This window comes from Peromyscus eremicus, chromosome 23 (genome assembly GCF_949786415.1).
Source record: "Peromyscus eremicus chromosome 23, PerEre_H2_v1, whole genome shotgun sequence".
NCBI classification, from domain to species: Eukaryota; Metazoa; Chordata; class Mammalia; order Rodentia; family Cricetidae; genus Peromyscus; species Peromyscus eremicus.
Genome location: NC_081438.1, coordinates 28,741,071 through 28,758,529, shown reverse-complemented (window position 1 = coordinate 28,758,529; position 17,459 = coordinate 28,741,071). Strand labels below are relative to the sequence as shown.

Sequence of the window (17,459 nt, the reverse complement as noted above, 5' to 3'; positions counted from 1 at the left end):
CTAACCCTGACTCTCTCTAGGTTACATTGGGGCAGGTCTGTAACCCTGCGCTGGGAGGCTGAAGAGTATCAGAGACTTGAGACTAGCCTGAGCTACATAGTAACTTTGAGGCCAGCCTGTATGTAGTTCCATAGTAAGACACAGAAAAGAGAAAACAGCAACTGTTTCCAAGTCTCTGTTTACTACTAGAAGGAGTTAAGAGGCTACAATTCTGAAATGTGTCAAGGGCTGCAGTTCACTGCTGACTTGGGACCACCGCCTTGTCACCCTAAACTTGATCCCTCTGAGAAAGAAGCAGCTGCTGCTTCTCTGTGAGCCTGGGATCTGCAGGCTTGCCTGGCTGTAAAAACCCAGTATCAGACTTCAGGTTCCTTTCAATGGGTCCTTGAGTTACGGATGGGTGTTTAATTTTTTAAATTCCATTTGTTTACTGTGTGTATTTTTGTGCACACACTTGAACATGTGCGTATCAAGACACAGAAGACAACTTGTGGGGGGAGTTAGTTCTCTCCTTCCACCATGTGGTCCTGGGGATAGAACTCAAGCCGTCAGCTTTGACGCCAGGGACCTTTTCTCAGCAGACCATCACTGCATCTCCGTGGATTTCAGAGAAGTTAGTACTGCCAGGGCCCTGCTGTGTGCTCTTCATGGTTTGGCAGATACTCCCACACTGCTCCTGGTTTGTTTGTTTGTTTTTATCATTCATCCATTCATTGTATGGGGGGGGGTGTGAAAGTGTGTGCGAGAGCGTGCACATGCATGCACTGTGGCACTCTGTCCTCAAACTCACAGTGTAGCTAAGGATAACCTTGAACTGATCTTCCTGCCTCCATCTCCTAAATGCTGGGATTACCAGTGTGAGCCACCATGCCTGATTTATACAGTGCAGGGGATGGAGCCCAGGGTTTGGTACATGCCAGGCCAGCACTGTACCGGTTGATCTACCTCCACACTCTGGGCCTTGAACTTGTATCCTGCTTCCGGCTCTTGAATAGTTGAGTAGAGAGAATTACCAGCCCAACTTGGAAAAGCAGTAAGACTGCTCTCAGAGTCCCTGTGTTTATTGCTGTGGTCTTGAGAATGTTCTAGTCTGTTTGATTTAGATGTGCCGTCCATCTCCCTTTCCAGCCTCAGAGCCTGCTACCCTTTCACTTTGCTGATCTGTCAAGTTGGGGACTTCGTTCTGTTTATACTTCCAAGCACCTTCAGATCCATTGATGATTAAACCCTGTACAAACAGCTGGGGTAGGATTACCGACAGCCGCATGGGCGAGGCTGCTGCAGGTTTGGGAGTGTGGCATGTGGCTCCTTCTCGTCTGTTCTATTTATTTCAAGTGGATGAGAAATGTTATTTAGAGATAGGCTTGCAGGCACATGCCTTTCATCCCAGCACTCAGAAGGCTGAGGCAGGATGGTTGCAGGTACAATGCCAGCCTGTCTACAGAGTGAGACCCTGTGTCAGAAAACAAAACACAGCATTTTGAGATAGACATGAGTTGCTGGAGTGCATGCCCACAGCCCTGGATCCCATCCAGCATTGCATTAATACCAGCACTCAGCCCTCTCCACAATATTTTTTTGAGGGGAGCGTGGGCACAGAGCCTCTCACTAAACCTTGAAGCTTGCTGGGTAGGCTAGACTAACTAGCCATTGAGCCCCAAGCATCCTCCTGTCTGCCTCCAGCACTGGGATTACAGGCGTATGGTATGCACTTTACCCACTGTGTTGTAACACCCCCATTCACCCCCACCCTAGGGGCAGAGTAAAGTAACCATTACACAGTTATTATATAATTTTAAAGTAATGAAAAGAACATTTGTTTTATGTTTCATTTTAATTCTCTGTAGTGTGTGTGTGTGTGTGTGTGTGTGTGTGTGTGTGTAGACATGTACATGTGAGTATGTATGTGTGAGTGTACATGTCTGTGCAATTACAGAGGCCAAAGGAAAGACCTTGGGTGCCCTACTCTATCATATTCACATCATATATATGTCTTTGACCATACTCCTTTGAGGCAGGGTCTCTCACTAGACTGGTGGTCAGGAAGTCCAGACTTCCTCCTGTCTCTCCCACCATGCTGGGGTTCCACATGTGCATGGCCATACCCAGCGCTTTATGTGGGTGCATGAATCCAAATTCAGGTCCTCCTGCTTGAGACTCAAACACAGCTTTCTCCTTCCACCCCGTGGGACCTAGGAATCCAACTCAGGTCGTCAGGTTTGGCACCAGGTGCCGTTACCCACTGAGCCATCCCACTGGCCCTCCAGTCCCCTCTTCTGGTTTTTAGACAAAATTTCATTCTGTAGCCCAGGTTGCCCTGGAATTCACTATGTATGTAGCTCAGATTCACTGCAATCCTCCTGTCTCAGCCTCCAAATGCTAGGATGACAAGCTTGTATCACCACACCAGTGAGAAATGTTTCTCATGTGTAGTTATTTCTGTTCTGTTGTGCACTGGCCCTCAGGTACTGTGTGGAAAAACTAAGAAAAGACCTAGAATACAGAGCCAGGCACTGTGACACACACCTGTCACTTCAGTATTTCACCAAGGAAACTGAGGCAGGAGATTGTGAGTTTGAAGCCAGCCTGGGCTAGTCTGGCCCCCCCACCCCACCCCATACACACACGCGCGCGCACACACACACACACACACACACACACACACAGATTTTAGAGATACTCTACTGTCAGTCAGCTACCTAGAGCGCAGAGTCTCACGGCCACTGTCCCTCCTGAAGCTTGCCCACCCCATTTTAAATTTACATGTACAGTTGTCTCACCTGCAATTTTGTCTGTGCCTGGTACCCACGGAGGCCAGACGAGGGTGTGAGATCCCCGGAGCTGTAATTACAGGTGGTTGTGGACCATCTGACCTGGGTGCTAGGTGTACTTGGTCTTCTCAAGAGCACTGGGCACTCCTAACTGTTGAGACATCAGCCCTCTGCCTCTTTTTTTTTTTTTTTTTGATTAAGTCTCTCACTATACCTGGCGCTCACATGTTCAGCTGGGCCGGCTAGCCATCCAGTCCCAGGGACCCTCCAGCCTGTCTCTCCAGTGCTAGATGACAGGCATGAGCCAGCCTCCGTTTTTTTTTTTTTAAATAGGAGTTCTGATGGTCTTGTGTGCTCATGCTCACATGACTGACAGAAACATCTCCTAGTAGTGTGCTTTCGTTTTTGAGGGGTTTTATGTTTATTATTATTATTATTATTATTATTATTATTATTATTATTATTGGGGGGATCAGAGGACAACTTTCTGGAGTCAGTTCTCTCCTCCCCGTTGAGTTCCACAGTGGAACTCAGGTCACTAGGCTTGTATAGCAAGTGCTTTTACTCTGAAAGCTATCTTGAGGGCCTCATTTTGTTTTGAGAGGAGCCACACCCTGGAGCCGTGGCTGGCCATGGAGTTTTCACAAGGTAGACCTTGTACACAGCGGCTAGAACACGTTCTGACTACACCACCCATTCCCACAATTCTAAAGTGTACAGTGCAAGGTTTTTCACTTCATCCCACTTGCCTTCCTCAGAGATTCAGATTCCTGCTTCCCTCCTTCTCCCTGGAGGGCCAGTCATGGCCAGCTTTACACCTGTAGGAGGTGTGAGTGGGTGTGGCGATGGCCTGGGGTGGGTAGGTGGGGCTAGACTGGGCATCGGCCCCAGTCGGTAAGTGATCTGGAGTGTGTGATGGTTAATCTTGGTGTCAGTTTAGTGGGTTTTAGAAACTCTGGAGGGCTCAGTTGGTAGAGAGCTTGCCTGGAATGCGCAGAGTCCCTCACTACATAGACCCAGGATAGTGGATATACATCTGTCATTGAAGTACCTGGGCGGTGGACGCAGAAGGATCGGATTTCAAGGTTATCCTTGGCACTATAGAGAGTTCAAGGCCACACTAGGCTGCATGAGACCCTGTCTGAAAAAGAAAAACAAAAAGCAGTGGAATCACTGTGGAAACAGTCCTGTCTGTTCACAAGGGAGTTCCTACAGTGGGTTCACTGAGACCCACCCTCATGATGGCGTCATTCCACAGGCTCCGGACTGAGTGGGCACAGAACTGAACAGTAGCATTCAGCTCTCTGAGGTCAGCCTGAGAATACCTCCTAAGTCACAGGTCCTGGGGCGGGTTTGGAGTTAGCTCTGACGGTCCTGCCTGGGTCCCTTGGGTTTATCCACTCGTGATCTTCAGTGTGTAGGTCAGCCTTTTCTGTTGTCAGCTGTGGAAGCTGTGTAGCCACTGTCGTTTCTTGGACTTTTTTCACCCCCCCCCCCCGTTTTCTGTTCTGAGGTCCGACTGTGGGTGGTACGTCCTTGGGGTTCCGTCCCTGCGTCCCACAGCTATAGCACTTTCAGTTTCTTTATTCTGTTGTGCTAGCTTCAAACTCATGACTTCCTTTCTTCCTCTTCCTCTTCTTACGTTTATTTCTTTTGTGGGCATACACATGCCACAGTGCATATGTGGAATCCTCGGCTCTCTCCTTCCACCGTACGGTGTCGGGATGGAGTTCAGGTGACCAGGCCTGGCCAAAGTGCCCTTACATGCTCAGGCATCTCACCAGCCATTTTTGTTTTGTTTTCTAGTGGTGCAGGAACCCAAGGCCTTTCCCATGCTAGGCAAGTACTCTTACCACTGAGCCACACTCCCACCTCTCTGGGCTGTTCATTCTTGATGTTATATTTCAAGTTATCATAGTTTTTGATTATAAGATTTCCCTTCAGGTCTCTCTATTTCTTCACTGAGATTTGTTTTATTTTGTTTTGTTTTTTAAGACAGGGTTTCTCTGTTTAGTCCTGGCTGTCCTGGAACTCACTTTGTAGATAGACCAGACTGACCTCAAACTCAGAGATCCGCCTGCCTCTGTCCTGAGTGTTGGGATTAAAGGCATGCACTACCACCATCCAGTTCTTCACTGAGATTTAAAAAAAAAAAGTTTTTGTTTTTTTTAATTCTATGTGTATGAATGAGTGTTGTGCCTACATGTATGTCTGTGCCTGGTACCCTTGGAGATCACCTAGAAATAGGATTACAAACAGTTGTGAGCTGCCGTGGGGATGCTGGGAGTTGAACCTGGGTCCTCTAAGAACAACTGTCTCTTAGATTTTTATCCTTAAGGACTCTTTGCAGAGTTCACAGTAGCTACTTTGAGGGCCGTCTTCTTCCCTGCCAGCAGTGAGCCTGAGGCAGAATGCATTGGCAGCTTCTCGCGTTTGTCTGAGCGCCTCTTCCTCCTCAGAAGGATGCAGGTTAGTGCCCCAGACCTTGGACCTAGTCAGTGTCGTGCTCCAGCAGCCGTCCTTGGTCACCTGCTTCAGCCTGCCACATGCTCACGTGGTACTTCACTGCTCCACGGCTAGTCTCAGCTGCCACACTGTGCTCCTGATCCACGGGAACAAGCTCCGCCTGTGCCGTCGTCCCCGGGGCTTCCACACAGTGCAGGACCCTTGCTCCCTGACTCCTGTGTCTGTGTTCCTCTCCCAAAGCCAAACACAACTATATTCCTTTTTTGTTTTCTTTTGGTTTGGTTTAGTTTTGGTTTTGTTTTTTCGAGACAGGGTTTCTCTGTGTAGCTCTGGCTGTCCTGGAACTCGCTCTGTAGACCAGGCTAGCCTTGAATTTACAGAGATCCGACTTGCCTCTGCCTTAGTGCTAGGACTAAAAGTGGCAGTCGTGCACCACCACTGCCAGGCAACACTGAATATTCTAAAACTTCATAAATGGCCGCACTTTCCCAACCTGCTGGTGTTTGGGAGGGGCTTGTTTGTAAGAATTGAACCCAGGGCCCCCTACAGACTAGGCGAGCTATTCTGCTGTTGTCAGTTATACCCCTAGCATTCCCTTCATTTTCATTTTGAGACAGGGCCTTGAACCTGCACTACAGCAGAGGCAGGCCTTGAACTTTTATCCTTTTGTATCGGCTTCCTGAGTCACTGGGTTGATAGGCATGTGCCCCAGACTCAGCTTGGGCTGGGCTGTGTTGGGATAGGAGAGGTGGGCAGCCCCATGTATCTGCACACGTGGTTACATCTCTGGCTGTTATTTCTACTGTCTGTGCGAGATGGTACTTTTGGCCACTGTTGTAAAGTGTGTCTGTCTACTGTGTGTGATTTGTTATTGCATGAGTCGTCTTGAATGTCACCGCTGCCATACCAGCCTCACCAGAATCTGCCAAACTCCACCTTGGCCCATGAGGAGGCTCCTAGATACTTCCTGCCTGTTTACTGATGCACACCGTGGTTGGATTAAACAGCTTCAGTCCTGGTCTCAAACTTTCAGCTGTCATTAACCCTTAAGTGACACAATGAACTTTTCTAAAATATTCATCCTCTGTTGGTGGAGGTGAAATTAGTACAACCATTGTGGAAACTGGAGACTTCTTAAAAAATTAGTGCCCAGCTGTTTCACTCCAGGACACATACCCAGAGAATTGCACACTCTCTATAGAGATGTTTGCAACCCCATGGTTATTGCTGCTCTGTTCACTGTAACTGAGAACTGGAATCAACCTGTTTGTCTGTCAACAGATGAATGGATAATGAAATTTGATACACATACACACACACACACACACACACACACACACACACACACAGGAATACTACTCCACTCTAAAGAAAAATAGAGTTAAGCCAGGCAATGGTGATGCACGCCTTTAATCCCAGCACTCAGGAGGCAGAGGCAGGTGAATCTCTGAGTTTGAGGCCAGCCTAATCTACAGAAGGAGTTCCAAGACAGCCAGGGCAACAGAGATACCCTGTCTCAAGACATGCCAAAAAAAGAAAAAAAGAAAAAAAAATAAGGTTAAAAACATTTGCAGGGGTATGGATGGACTTAGGATGTGTACTATTAAACAAGGTCACAGAATTTCAGAAAGAAAGATACTGCATGCTCTCTGTCCTTATCTCATATTCATACGTGTAAACTAATGCACATGTAGGTGTCGTATCACATGAAGAAAAGAGAACAAGAAAGGCTGAGAGCAGGGGGTGAGGAAGGACCAGATGGCAATGGACATGAGTTATGAAAGAGGATGTAAAGCTAACTGTTTTTCTAGTTCTAATTCGGACATGGATTGTTTGGTTTAGGTGGTAGATAAGTGCATACGATATATTTGATACCGAAAGTGTAAAATTTAATGTGAGGTGCCACAGCTTTGGTTCTGAATCCCTTTTTAACTGTATACAAGTTAGCTGAGTTGCATAGACTTGGGGTCTGGTTAATTTTGGTGTGTGATGTTTTTATTTATTTGTAAGGTTTTTATAATAAAATTAGGAAACATCAATTCTTAAGATTGATTTTAAGATTTGTTGGTGCTGTGGGGTGCCATGGGTGTGAGAGCAGAGACAGCTGTGAGGAGTTGGCTCTCTCCTTCCACCTTTATGTGGCTCTGAAGATCCAACTCAGTTCATCAGGCTTGTGGAGCAAGCGCCGTTACCTACTGAGCTCTCTCTCATAGATATTAAGTACATGAGTAATTCCAGCCTCTCATCCATAAGGACTCCTGATGACAGTGGAAGAGACCACTGATGAGTGAGTGTTTGTGCCTGGACCTGGGCTAGGGATAATAGTGATGGGAACAGGAACAATCGCTTGGGCTAGTAGAGGACCAAGTCCAGAGGGCAAAATGGAGGCAAAGGGCTACACTGTCCAGGGAAGGTGATGTCAGCCTCAGGGATGGACAGGTGCCAGGAGAGATGGACCAGGGGACCTGCTAGGGGCATGGTCAAAGTGTGTGACACCAGCAGAAGTGGGGAGACACAGAGGAGACCTGGAGAGGGCAGGACTGCAGTTGTCCTGGCAACTAGTAGTGCGCTGTCACACGGGACTTGGAGTTTGTTTTCTTTTTCAGATAGGGTATCACGTAGCCCAGGCTGGCCCTGAACTTGCTGTGTTGCCAGAGGATGACTTTGGAGGTCTGTCCTCCTTCTTCCACCTCCCAAGTGCTGTGGTCACAGGTATATGGACAGCTTTTCATTGGCTCTGTGACTCAGTTTCCCTCTGTTGAAAGTTAGAAGGTGATGGAAGTTGGTTGCTGCTTCCCCACACCCAGAACACCCACTTAGTCTTCCCTTCCCACCGAATGGGGAATGAAAAGGATCTTAGGGACGGGGCGGTGGCTCAGTGAGAAAGAGTGCCTGCTGTGCACGCATGAGGACCCATGTTTGAATCCCCTGCACTCACCCTATGTAAAAGCTTGGCTTGGCTGCATGTGTTTGTACCCCAGCCATGTGGGCAGTGGAAACAGGGTTGCTGGCTGCCAGTGTAGCTCCAGGTTCAATGAGAGACCCTGTCTCCAGGGAAGAAGATGGTGAGTGATGGAGCAGAGCACCCATTAGCCCCTTCCCGTCTCCTCTTGTGTACACGTGCACACACACCACAGATATACACATATATGTGCATGTACACACATGGACCTTGGCAGCTTCAGCTCCCCAAGAACTGCAGGTGCTGCCTCTGCTGGGGTGCAGTGAAGGGATGAGATTTGTTTCCACAAAATGAAATTCATTTCCTTATTGTCCGTGGACCTCTGCCAACAGGGCAGTGCTGCCTCCCAGGAATACGTTTGCTTTCTTTGCTTCCTGGCCCCAACTTCTTCCATGCTGGTGGACTTAGCCAACTGCCCCTACCGATGCCAGATAGGGCTGGGTGGGGCTGTAGGTAGAGACTGGGAGCCGCTTGCAACAGCCAACCCTGTCCCACCCACCTGGGTTCCAGCTTCTGGGCTGGGCTGGGCCAAGTCTGGGCTCTGGGCAGTTTGTTGGGCCTGGCTGTCCTTTCCATATTAGGAAGACAAGCCTGGCTGGCCCAGGGCTACAGAGAGGAAGCACCCTGGGTGCATTGAGTTGGGCTGTGCCTTGTTAGCCCAGTGGAGCTGCTGTTTTTTAAATAGCAAAGCCTTCTTGCTCTTTAGATGGGATACAGGGGGAGAGCAGGAGTCTCCAGCAAAAAGCTGTTGTCTGGACTGTGATGCTGAGGTAAGAGCTGAAGCCGTCACGTGCCTCGCCTGGAACGTTACTGTTCCAGGAAACACTGCTCTCATTGCAGACTGACGGGCTCTGCCACCGGCCTCCCTCTGGGCTGGTGTGTGAAGGTGCCTGGCCCTCTCCGAGAGGCTCCTCCTGCCTCTGCAGTCAGCTCCTGAAAGGCTTTCCTAAGCCGACTTGGACAGATTGGTCCTGGGCCTGTGGAAGTTGCCAGAATGGACAGCTTGAGTAGAGAGCCTGTTTCTGCCCTGGCTCCTCCATCTCAGGGCCCAGTGACGCTTGATCCTGGTCCCTTCTGGTGGCCTTGCTTTCCAAGAGTGGTGACTTTCTCTGCAGTATCCGAAATCCATGTTTACCTAGGAAGTACAGTCAAGGGATCCAGAGAGCTAGAGTGTTCAGAGTGCTCTCTGTGTGTGTGCATGCGCGTGTTCGTGTGTGTGTGTGTGCTCACACGTGTCCAAGGTATTATATTCAAATAGTAACAAATACTAGTTTGGTTTTTATAGTACTGAAGATTGAACTTGAGACTTCATACATGCTAAACAAACACTCTCCCACAGAGCCCCCCCTCTCTCTTTCTCTCTCTCTCTCTCTCTCTCTCTCTCTCTCTCTCACACACACACACACACACACACACACACACACACACGTGTACCCTCTATCTTTTGTTTTGAGATAGGATTTCAGTAGTTGTACAGTTGCCCTTAAACTCAACAGCTATAAGCCTAGGCACCCCTTAAATTGGCCATCCCCCCTTTTCAGTATCCCAAGTACTTGGAATGACAGACCTGTACCATGAGGCCCAACAGCTAAATACTAGTTTTTAACTATTATTATTACATGAAATTCAAGATTTGGGCAAAAGATGTTGCTAATTGTTCTAAAATAAGATACACTTGACTTCCTGGGGAGTGCTGAGTGCCAGGGCAAACGTCAGGTTCCACCAGAGTGGCTAATCATCCTTATGAGAGGAGCTGGAACAAGGGTGTGCTTCTTGAAGTGACATTAGCTGGAGAGCTCGGTAGCCATGCGTGGGTCTTTGAGCACTCCTGAGCCCTGGGTTTGAGTCTCAGGTTTGCACGGAGAGAAGCTGCCCACAGTGTACCTGGGGGACCAGGTTCTTCCTGTCTGTCAAAGGTTCTGATTTATCAACTAAGTGAGTCTGTTGAACATACCCGTATTCATCCTAGGTTAACTTGGGTTTGTGTGTGTCAGGGGTTGGTTTAGATTTTTAAGTATTATGTATATGAAGCCAGGCATGGTTGCACACACCTTCAATCTCGGCACTAGGGAGTCAGAGGCAGGAGAATCTCTGGGAGTTTGAGGCCAGCCTGCTCCAGTGAGTTCTAGGACAGCCAAGGCTGCGTAGGAAGATGTTGTCTCTATGTATTTGCATATGAGTGTTTTGCCTGTATGTATGGATTTGTTTGTTTCTTTGTTTGTTTGCCATGGGTGTCAGGTCCCCTGGAACTGGAATTACAGACAGTTGTGAACTACCATGTGGGTGATGGGAATCAAATCCATCTCCTGTGGAAGAGCAGTCAGCTCTTAACCCCTGAGCCATCTGTCCAGCCCCCTCCTGTTTGTATGTATTACATGTGTGCCTAGTACCCTTGGAGGTCAGAATAGGGCAGATCCCCACTGCATTGGGGTTACAGAGGTTGGGAGCCACAATGCCAGTGTAGTAATCAAACCCAGGTCCTCTGAAAAAGCAGCAAATGCTCTTCATCCAGCCCCAGTCTCTCTGGTTTTTTAAGTCCCAGAGGCGCCAGGTATAGCCAGCTCCCCCGCTCCATGTTATCATGACTGTGGCTGCTCCTTCACTGGGTTTCTACAGTGCTGGGTTTAGAGCCCAGGGCTCTGTCCATGCTAGGCAGCACTCTTCCAACTGAGTGACATCCTCAGCCCTTGCTTTGAATAGTTGGTACAAGTAGTTGGTACAGTCTCAAGCCTAAGCTGGCCTCAAACTCATGACAATCCTCCTGCCTCAACTTTCTGAGTGCTGGGATTGCAGTAGGCATTTGCCACCACCGCTGGCAGTTTTGTAAATGTTCTGAAAGCGTGGTCTCTGAAGGAGATTCCCTTTGGGGGGGTGGGCAGACTTACTCAAAACACAGATCCCCAGGGCCAGCTGGTTGCCGGGGTATCAAGAATGAAGCTACTGGTGTGATCACAAATCCCCTAGCAGTGCAGCACAAGACACCTCACACCAGAGCAGAGCTTAGCCACAGTGACCTGCCAGTGTGTACACTTTTGAAATGCTGGGCTAACGTGCCATCCTTACCTTGGGTATGTATGCCACAGCACAGATGTGGAGATCAGGGGCCAGTTCTTTCCTTCCACCTATATGTGGTGGGTTTTAGGAACTGAACTGAGGTCATCAGGTTTGCTTAGCAAGCACTGTTACCCACAGATGCTCTCTTTGCCTGCCTCTGGCCAGCCTGGTATAGTTTTCTGGGGAGGGTTGGCATATACTTCTGTTACTGTCTCACCCTTGCAGAGGCAGCTGCCGACCAACGGAGACCAGTGGCTGGAGGCAGTGACCCCGTCTCAGGGCCTGGACCCTCCAGGGCTTGCTCTTCTGCTGATTGGAGACTTTGGTCATCACTCTTGATGCATAGGTTCCTCTGGTTTTCGTCTTCCTGCACCCTTTTGCATTGTGACTTAGCACCATGATAGGTACCCACGGCCACAGCCACCTTGGCTCATCTTGAGGATGTTCTGGCAAAACGGATTGCCTTTTGTATGCATGTGTGTCTGCACAAGTGTGAAGGCTCCACGTGTGTGTGTACGTGTGTAGAGACTATAGGCTGATATCAGGTATCCTCCTCCATACTCTGCACCCTAATTTTTTGAGACAGGGTCTTTTACTGGGACCTAGGCTGGCCAGTTTGGCTTCTCATCTCTACCTACCAAGTGTGAGATTCCAGGTGTGTGCAGCAGTGCCTGGCTTTTCTGTGCAAGTTCTGGAGGATCTGAACTCAGGTCCTCAAGCCCGATTAACAGGTACTACTTGCTGAGCCACATCCCCCGTCTCAGCTGAAAGAAGATACTTTACACGAAATACATTAGAAATTGTGAAAATTCTTTGCTTTGGGCCTTGGTAGGGGAGGACTGCTATTATAGGCTGGGGATTTGACTCAGTCGGTGGAGTGCTTGCCTACCATGCCCAAAGCCCTGGGTTCCAACCCCAGTGTTCCTAAGCTGTATGTGGAGGTGTACACTTAAATCCCGGCACTCCGGAAGATGGAGGCAGGAGGATCAGGCATCCAAAGTCATCCTCAGCTACATAGAGTTCAAGGCCAACTAGGTTTCATGAGGCCCTGTCTCAAAAAAAGTTAAAAAGACCACTTCCTGATCCACCTGTGGCTGTCCTTGGCATAGACACAAGGTAAGGCCTCTCTGCCTCTGACCTCCTAGGGACGGCACTGCAGCATGTTTGGACTGTGGAATAAAGGAAATGGAGGGACTTCCTGTGTCCTCAGGTCACTGTCTTCAGCCCCCTGCAGAGTTACTGGCACTCTTAGTGAAGCCTAGGCCCTGGGAGACTCCCTGCTCCATAGGCTGTCCCCACACAGAACTAGGCCAGGCCAGTACTTCACTGGGTCAGAAGGCACGTGGCCCCACGTGGACTCTGAGAGCTCTTGTTACCAAGCATGTGGCTGCATTTCCCCCTCCAGAGTCATTTGTTCCTTACAGGAAATGGCCTTTAGAGGACAGGCTGTAGCAGTGGAGGCCACTGGGAAGCCCACTGCAGGCCATTGCCATGTTTCTCCCTGTGATTGTCGTTTCATGAGATTAACTGGATGAGTGTTCACCAGTGGAGACTTCGGCTCCCATTTGTAGCAAGGGGCCTATGGCTACACAAAAAACCAGGAAGGGGCCTCAGGTTTCTCAATGTATTTAACCACATGTGTGTCGTGCATGCGTGTGTGTGTGTGTGTGTGTGTGTGTGTGTGTGTGTGTGTGTGTCTAAGTGCTAGCCTAAATGAACTCTATATAACTAAGGCTAACCTTGAACTTTTGATCCTCCTACCTTCACCTCAGTGCTGGCATTCCCAGCATGCACCACACGCCCCGTTTATGCAGAGCTGCTGAGGGACTCAGGGTTCCAGTTCTCAAAACAAGCTTTGCCTAATGGCAGATCCTGGCTGTCAGCTGCTTATTTTATTTCATCAGCCTATGACAATAGTTCTCATATTCCTTGGTGGGTCAAGAATGAAAGAGCGCTTCTATGTTAGTCTCGTTGAACGCCTCATTCCACGGTGCGAGATCTTGCACATTTACAGGTACTTTGTAAGATACTCATTGTGGTTAACCCAACTGCAGGAAAGTGTCAGCATGGTGACGTCACTCTAGAAGATGTTTTTTTTTTTTTTTTTTAGCCACCTCCCTCCCACAGGCATGTCTCTAAACACAGAGGGTTCTTTGAACCGCTTTGTAGTGTATTGATTTTTAAATGATACTTGTCTGTTTCGTGTGTGTGTGTGTGTGTGTGTGTGTGTGTGTGTGTGTGTGTGTTCCTGTAAGTGCAGGCACATGTGTACCACCACACCACATGTGTGGAGATCAGAGGACAACCTCAGATGTTAGTCCTGTCCTTCCACTGTGTCTAGTCATTCATGAGTTCCAGTGGGCCAGCAGGCGCCCCGCCCCCCTCAACACTGGAATTACAGACACCCTGCGGCATCCAGCTTTTGTGTGGGTTCTAGAGACTCGAACTCAGGTCCTTGTGCTTGCTGTGCAAACGCTTTTCCTTCAGAGCCACCTCACCAGCTCCAGCCAGGGCTATAATGGTCAAGCCAACTGTGTCCTGAACTGAGATCCCAGGCTAGATACAGTGTTCTCACCTCCTGACAAAACCAGCCTGTCAGCCCAGCCCTGGCCTCCAGACAGGGTGGGACTCAGTCATTGGCTCTGCTTGTAAGCCTTCAGGCAAGAACTTTGGTATAATTTACCTGCCACAGAGCTAGTCATTTAAATCTCCCCATTGAGTGGCTAGTGCTAGAATAGAGTTCTTGTTTACACCCAAGAATCCACTCCCTCAGCGTCTGTGCTCTCTCCCCAACCCAGCCAACCCAGGCAGCTCTCTGTCTCCTTTACATTCAAGGACAATTTACAGGGGCTGGTTCTCCTTTAATCATGGGCTTGCGAGCAAGCAGGGTTTTTTTTTTTTGTTTTTGGGGGGTTTTTTTGGCTACAAGAGAGACCCTGTTTTTAAAATAAAATAAATATCAAACAAACAAAACAGCAAAATTCCCCCCTCGATGGGTGCTGACTTGAGAGCCTGTGTCCATGATAGACTCCAAGATGGACAGCGGAGGATCCCTATCTGGTAGGTACCTTGACCTCAGCAGGGTGGGCTAGGCATTGTGAATGGCAGGTCAGGACAAACGCCAAGCTAGGAGCCAGGTATGTTGGCTCACATCTGTAAATCATAGCTGCTTGGAAGACTGCAACAGGAGGATTGCCAAGAGGTCCAGACCAGTTCTACACAGCAAGACCTTGTCTCAAAAAATAAAGTTAAATTAAATTAAAATAAAAAGTGTGTTAGAGGGGTGGGGGGTTTAAGCCGGGCATGACGGTACATGCCTGTAGTCCTAGCACTTGGGAACCTGAAGCAGGAGGATGAGGAGGAGTTCAAAGTCAGCCTGGGCTACAGATAAACATCAGAAAAAGAAACTAAGACTGTAGCCAAGTCCCTGACTCTAAGTGGGGATGTTACAGGGAGGGGTGTGGTGGAAGACACTGAGTGCCCTCTGCCAAGCCAAGGGGCTGGCACTTTATTCTCACCGGTTCCTGGTGACAGGTGGCTACCTGGGTTGAATTTTGGAAGAGTAAGTCAGGAGCTGTTCCAGCAAGCAAGCTGAAGATGCTTATCACCGAACGTGTTTCTCTGGGTTGCCGTCGCAGTGGGGTGTGGTGCTGCAAAGGACCTCAGTTAGGGCTGGGAGAGATTTTTAGTAAAACAGCCTTTTCTCCCTCCCTCCCTCCCTCGGTGCTGGGGCTCAAATCAGATGTTTGTAACATGGGGACACATGTTCTCAGCACCATTAATGGAAGGGAGGGAAGGAAGGCTGTTTACTAAAAAAAATCTCAATCAACATGCACACATTCATCTTGGGTTTGGTTGTGTTTGGCAGTACTGGAGGTAGACTCTGGGACCTCCGTGGTACATGGCTGTTCCCTCTGAGGCACTTTGCTAGCTAGCTGCTCAATGGGGGACTTGAGGCAGGGGCGTACCATTCACCTGTGTCTCCAGCTCTTAGAATCTTGGCTGTTGGGGCTGGAGAGATGACTCAGGGTTAAAGAGCACATACTACTCTTCAAGAGGACCACAGTTCAATTCCCAGCATCCACGTTAGGCAGCCACAACCTCCTATAACTCTAGCTCCAGAGGATCCAAGCCTCTTCTAGCATCCATAGGGGCTCGAGAAGACATGCTTTCTGTCTGTCTGCCTGTCTCTCTCACATGCACGCACGCACACACACACACACCACACAAATAAACCCTTTTTAAGAGGGATCGTGGTTTCAGCTGGCGGCCCCTTTGGAGAGGGCTGTTGTTCAGGCCCTCCAGCTGAGTTGGCGCAGAGGAAGGAAGGACAAAGAGGCTGGAAGGGTTGCTGCCCGTGTTCTCGGGTGCTCCCCATCTGCATAGCAAACCCCACTCGGAGCATTTCTTTCAGTTGTGAGGCCCCAGTGATTCAGGGTGACGAGCAGAGGGATTTAGGAAGGCCTCGAAAGCCCTTCAAGCTCTCCAGAATTAGTCTGATCCCCCCCCCCCCGTTGTATCTATTTATTTTATATGTATACAAGCACAGAAATAGGCAGATCCTGAGCTTGCCAACCAGCCAGTCTCGCTAAAATGGCGGGCTCCAGGTTTGGTGAGAGACCCTTTAAAATTCAGGTGGAGAGTGACCAAGGAGGGCACTCAGCATGGCCTCTGGCCTGCACATGCCCACACACCTGCACACACACGAAGCTGGAAATTAGAGGTGTGCCCAGCAAATAATGTCCGTTTCTTAGAGATGGGAGAAGTTGCTCACCTTGTCTGAGTATGTGGGGTGGTCTTTGCTGTGGACAGGTCCTCCTTGGCTGTTCCAGGGTCAGATTAGTTTGTCTGTCTGTCACTCAGTAGATATGCCTGGTCTAGGCTTGTAAGCCTTAAGTTTAGTGAGAAGCCAGTTAGAGAACACACCCTCCCTCCGCCACCCCCAAATGTCTCTGGAGCATCCCTCTACCTTTGTGTGGTGGCATTTGTTTATACCTTGAGGGAATCTCTCTAAGCTGGCCATGGTGCTGCATGCCTGTTGTCCCAGCAACTTAGGAGACAGGAACAGGAGGATCTCGAGGTCCAGGCCAGTCTGGACTCCATAGGAAGACCCTGTCTTCTAATGGGAGAATGAGTGAGTGAGTGAAACCTGTTTTCAAATGGGGCAGGGTCCTTTTAGCTGGTTTTTGCTGGAGGAGTAATTGAGTAGTGAGTGAATGAATGAATGAGTGAGTGACAAGTGAATGAGATCTGTGTGTAAGTGGGCAGGATCCATTTAGCTATTTGCCCCTGAGGGTCAGGAACCACGGTCATTGTCACCATTACTGTCCTGGTACATGGAGGCTCCATGGGTTGGTTCTCGTGGCATCTGCTGGGGATATTTACATCTTTTGTTTACAAGCAGAGTACAGCTGATGCCAGAGTAAGACGAAGTGTGTTCCCAGGAATACCAAGTCTGAGGCTCCTGCTGCTCCAGCCACTCCTGCCGTGTGGGTGGTGGGACCTCAGCCCTGCACCCAGTAACCTTGTGCTTGACCAGCCATTCTCCTCTCTTTGCAGATGCACCTTCCGGTTCCCGAGCACAGCCATCAAGATCCAGTTCACATCCCTGTACCACAAGGAGGAGGCCCCAGCATCCCCTCTGCGGCCACTCTACCCTCAGATCTCCCCACTGAAGATCCACATTCCGGAGCCGGACCTCCGGAGTCTCGTCAGCCCCATCCCTTCCCCAACCGGCACCATCAGGTGAGCCGTCCTCTCCCGTGCCCAGGTTCTTCTGAATGGAGCTAGTCTCTGGGAGATCCTCCTGCAAGGGACAGTCACCCTCCAGTCACCACCTGCCCAGGTTGTAGATTTGAGAAGTAGGAGAATGGGTGTGTGGCCCCGTCCTGTAACCCCAGCACTCCAAAGGCTGAGGCAGGAGTATCTCCCGTGCACAGCCAGGCTACATGGACATTCAGAAACATCCTGGCCACTCAGTGAGAGAGACCTTGTCTCAAGAGCAAACAGGCTGGGGTGTAGCTCAGTTGGTAGAGTGTGTAGGTTCTGGGTTCGGTCCCCAGTACATCATAAACTGGGCATTGCGGTGTATGCTTATGATCCTGGATGCAGGGGCATGAGAAGGTCATGGTCGTCTTCTATTATATAGTGAGTTCAAGGCCAGCCAGGTTTACATGAGACCCTATATCAAAATGGGGGGGCGGGGA

The 17,459-nt window shown here is 49.4% G+C and overlaps 1 protein-coding gene across 1 annotated transcript in view; it reads left to right on the top strand.

The window, feature by feature from the left end:
- The window catches only part of Foxk1 (forkhead box K1), a 60,968-nt gene that overhangs the window by 22,899 nt on the left and 20,610 nt on the right, over nucleotides 1-17,459 (top strand). Inside the window, exon 2 of the mRNA XM_059249075.1 lies at nucleotides 16,813-16,998. Coding sequence (XP_059105058.1) covers nucleotides 16,813-16,998 — 186 coding nt within the window. The remainder of the gene's footprint in view (nucleotides 1-16,812; nucleotides 16,999-17,459) is intronic.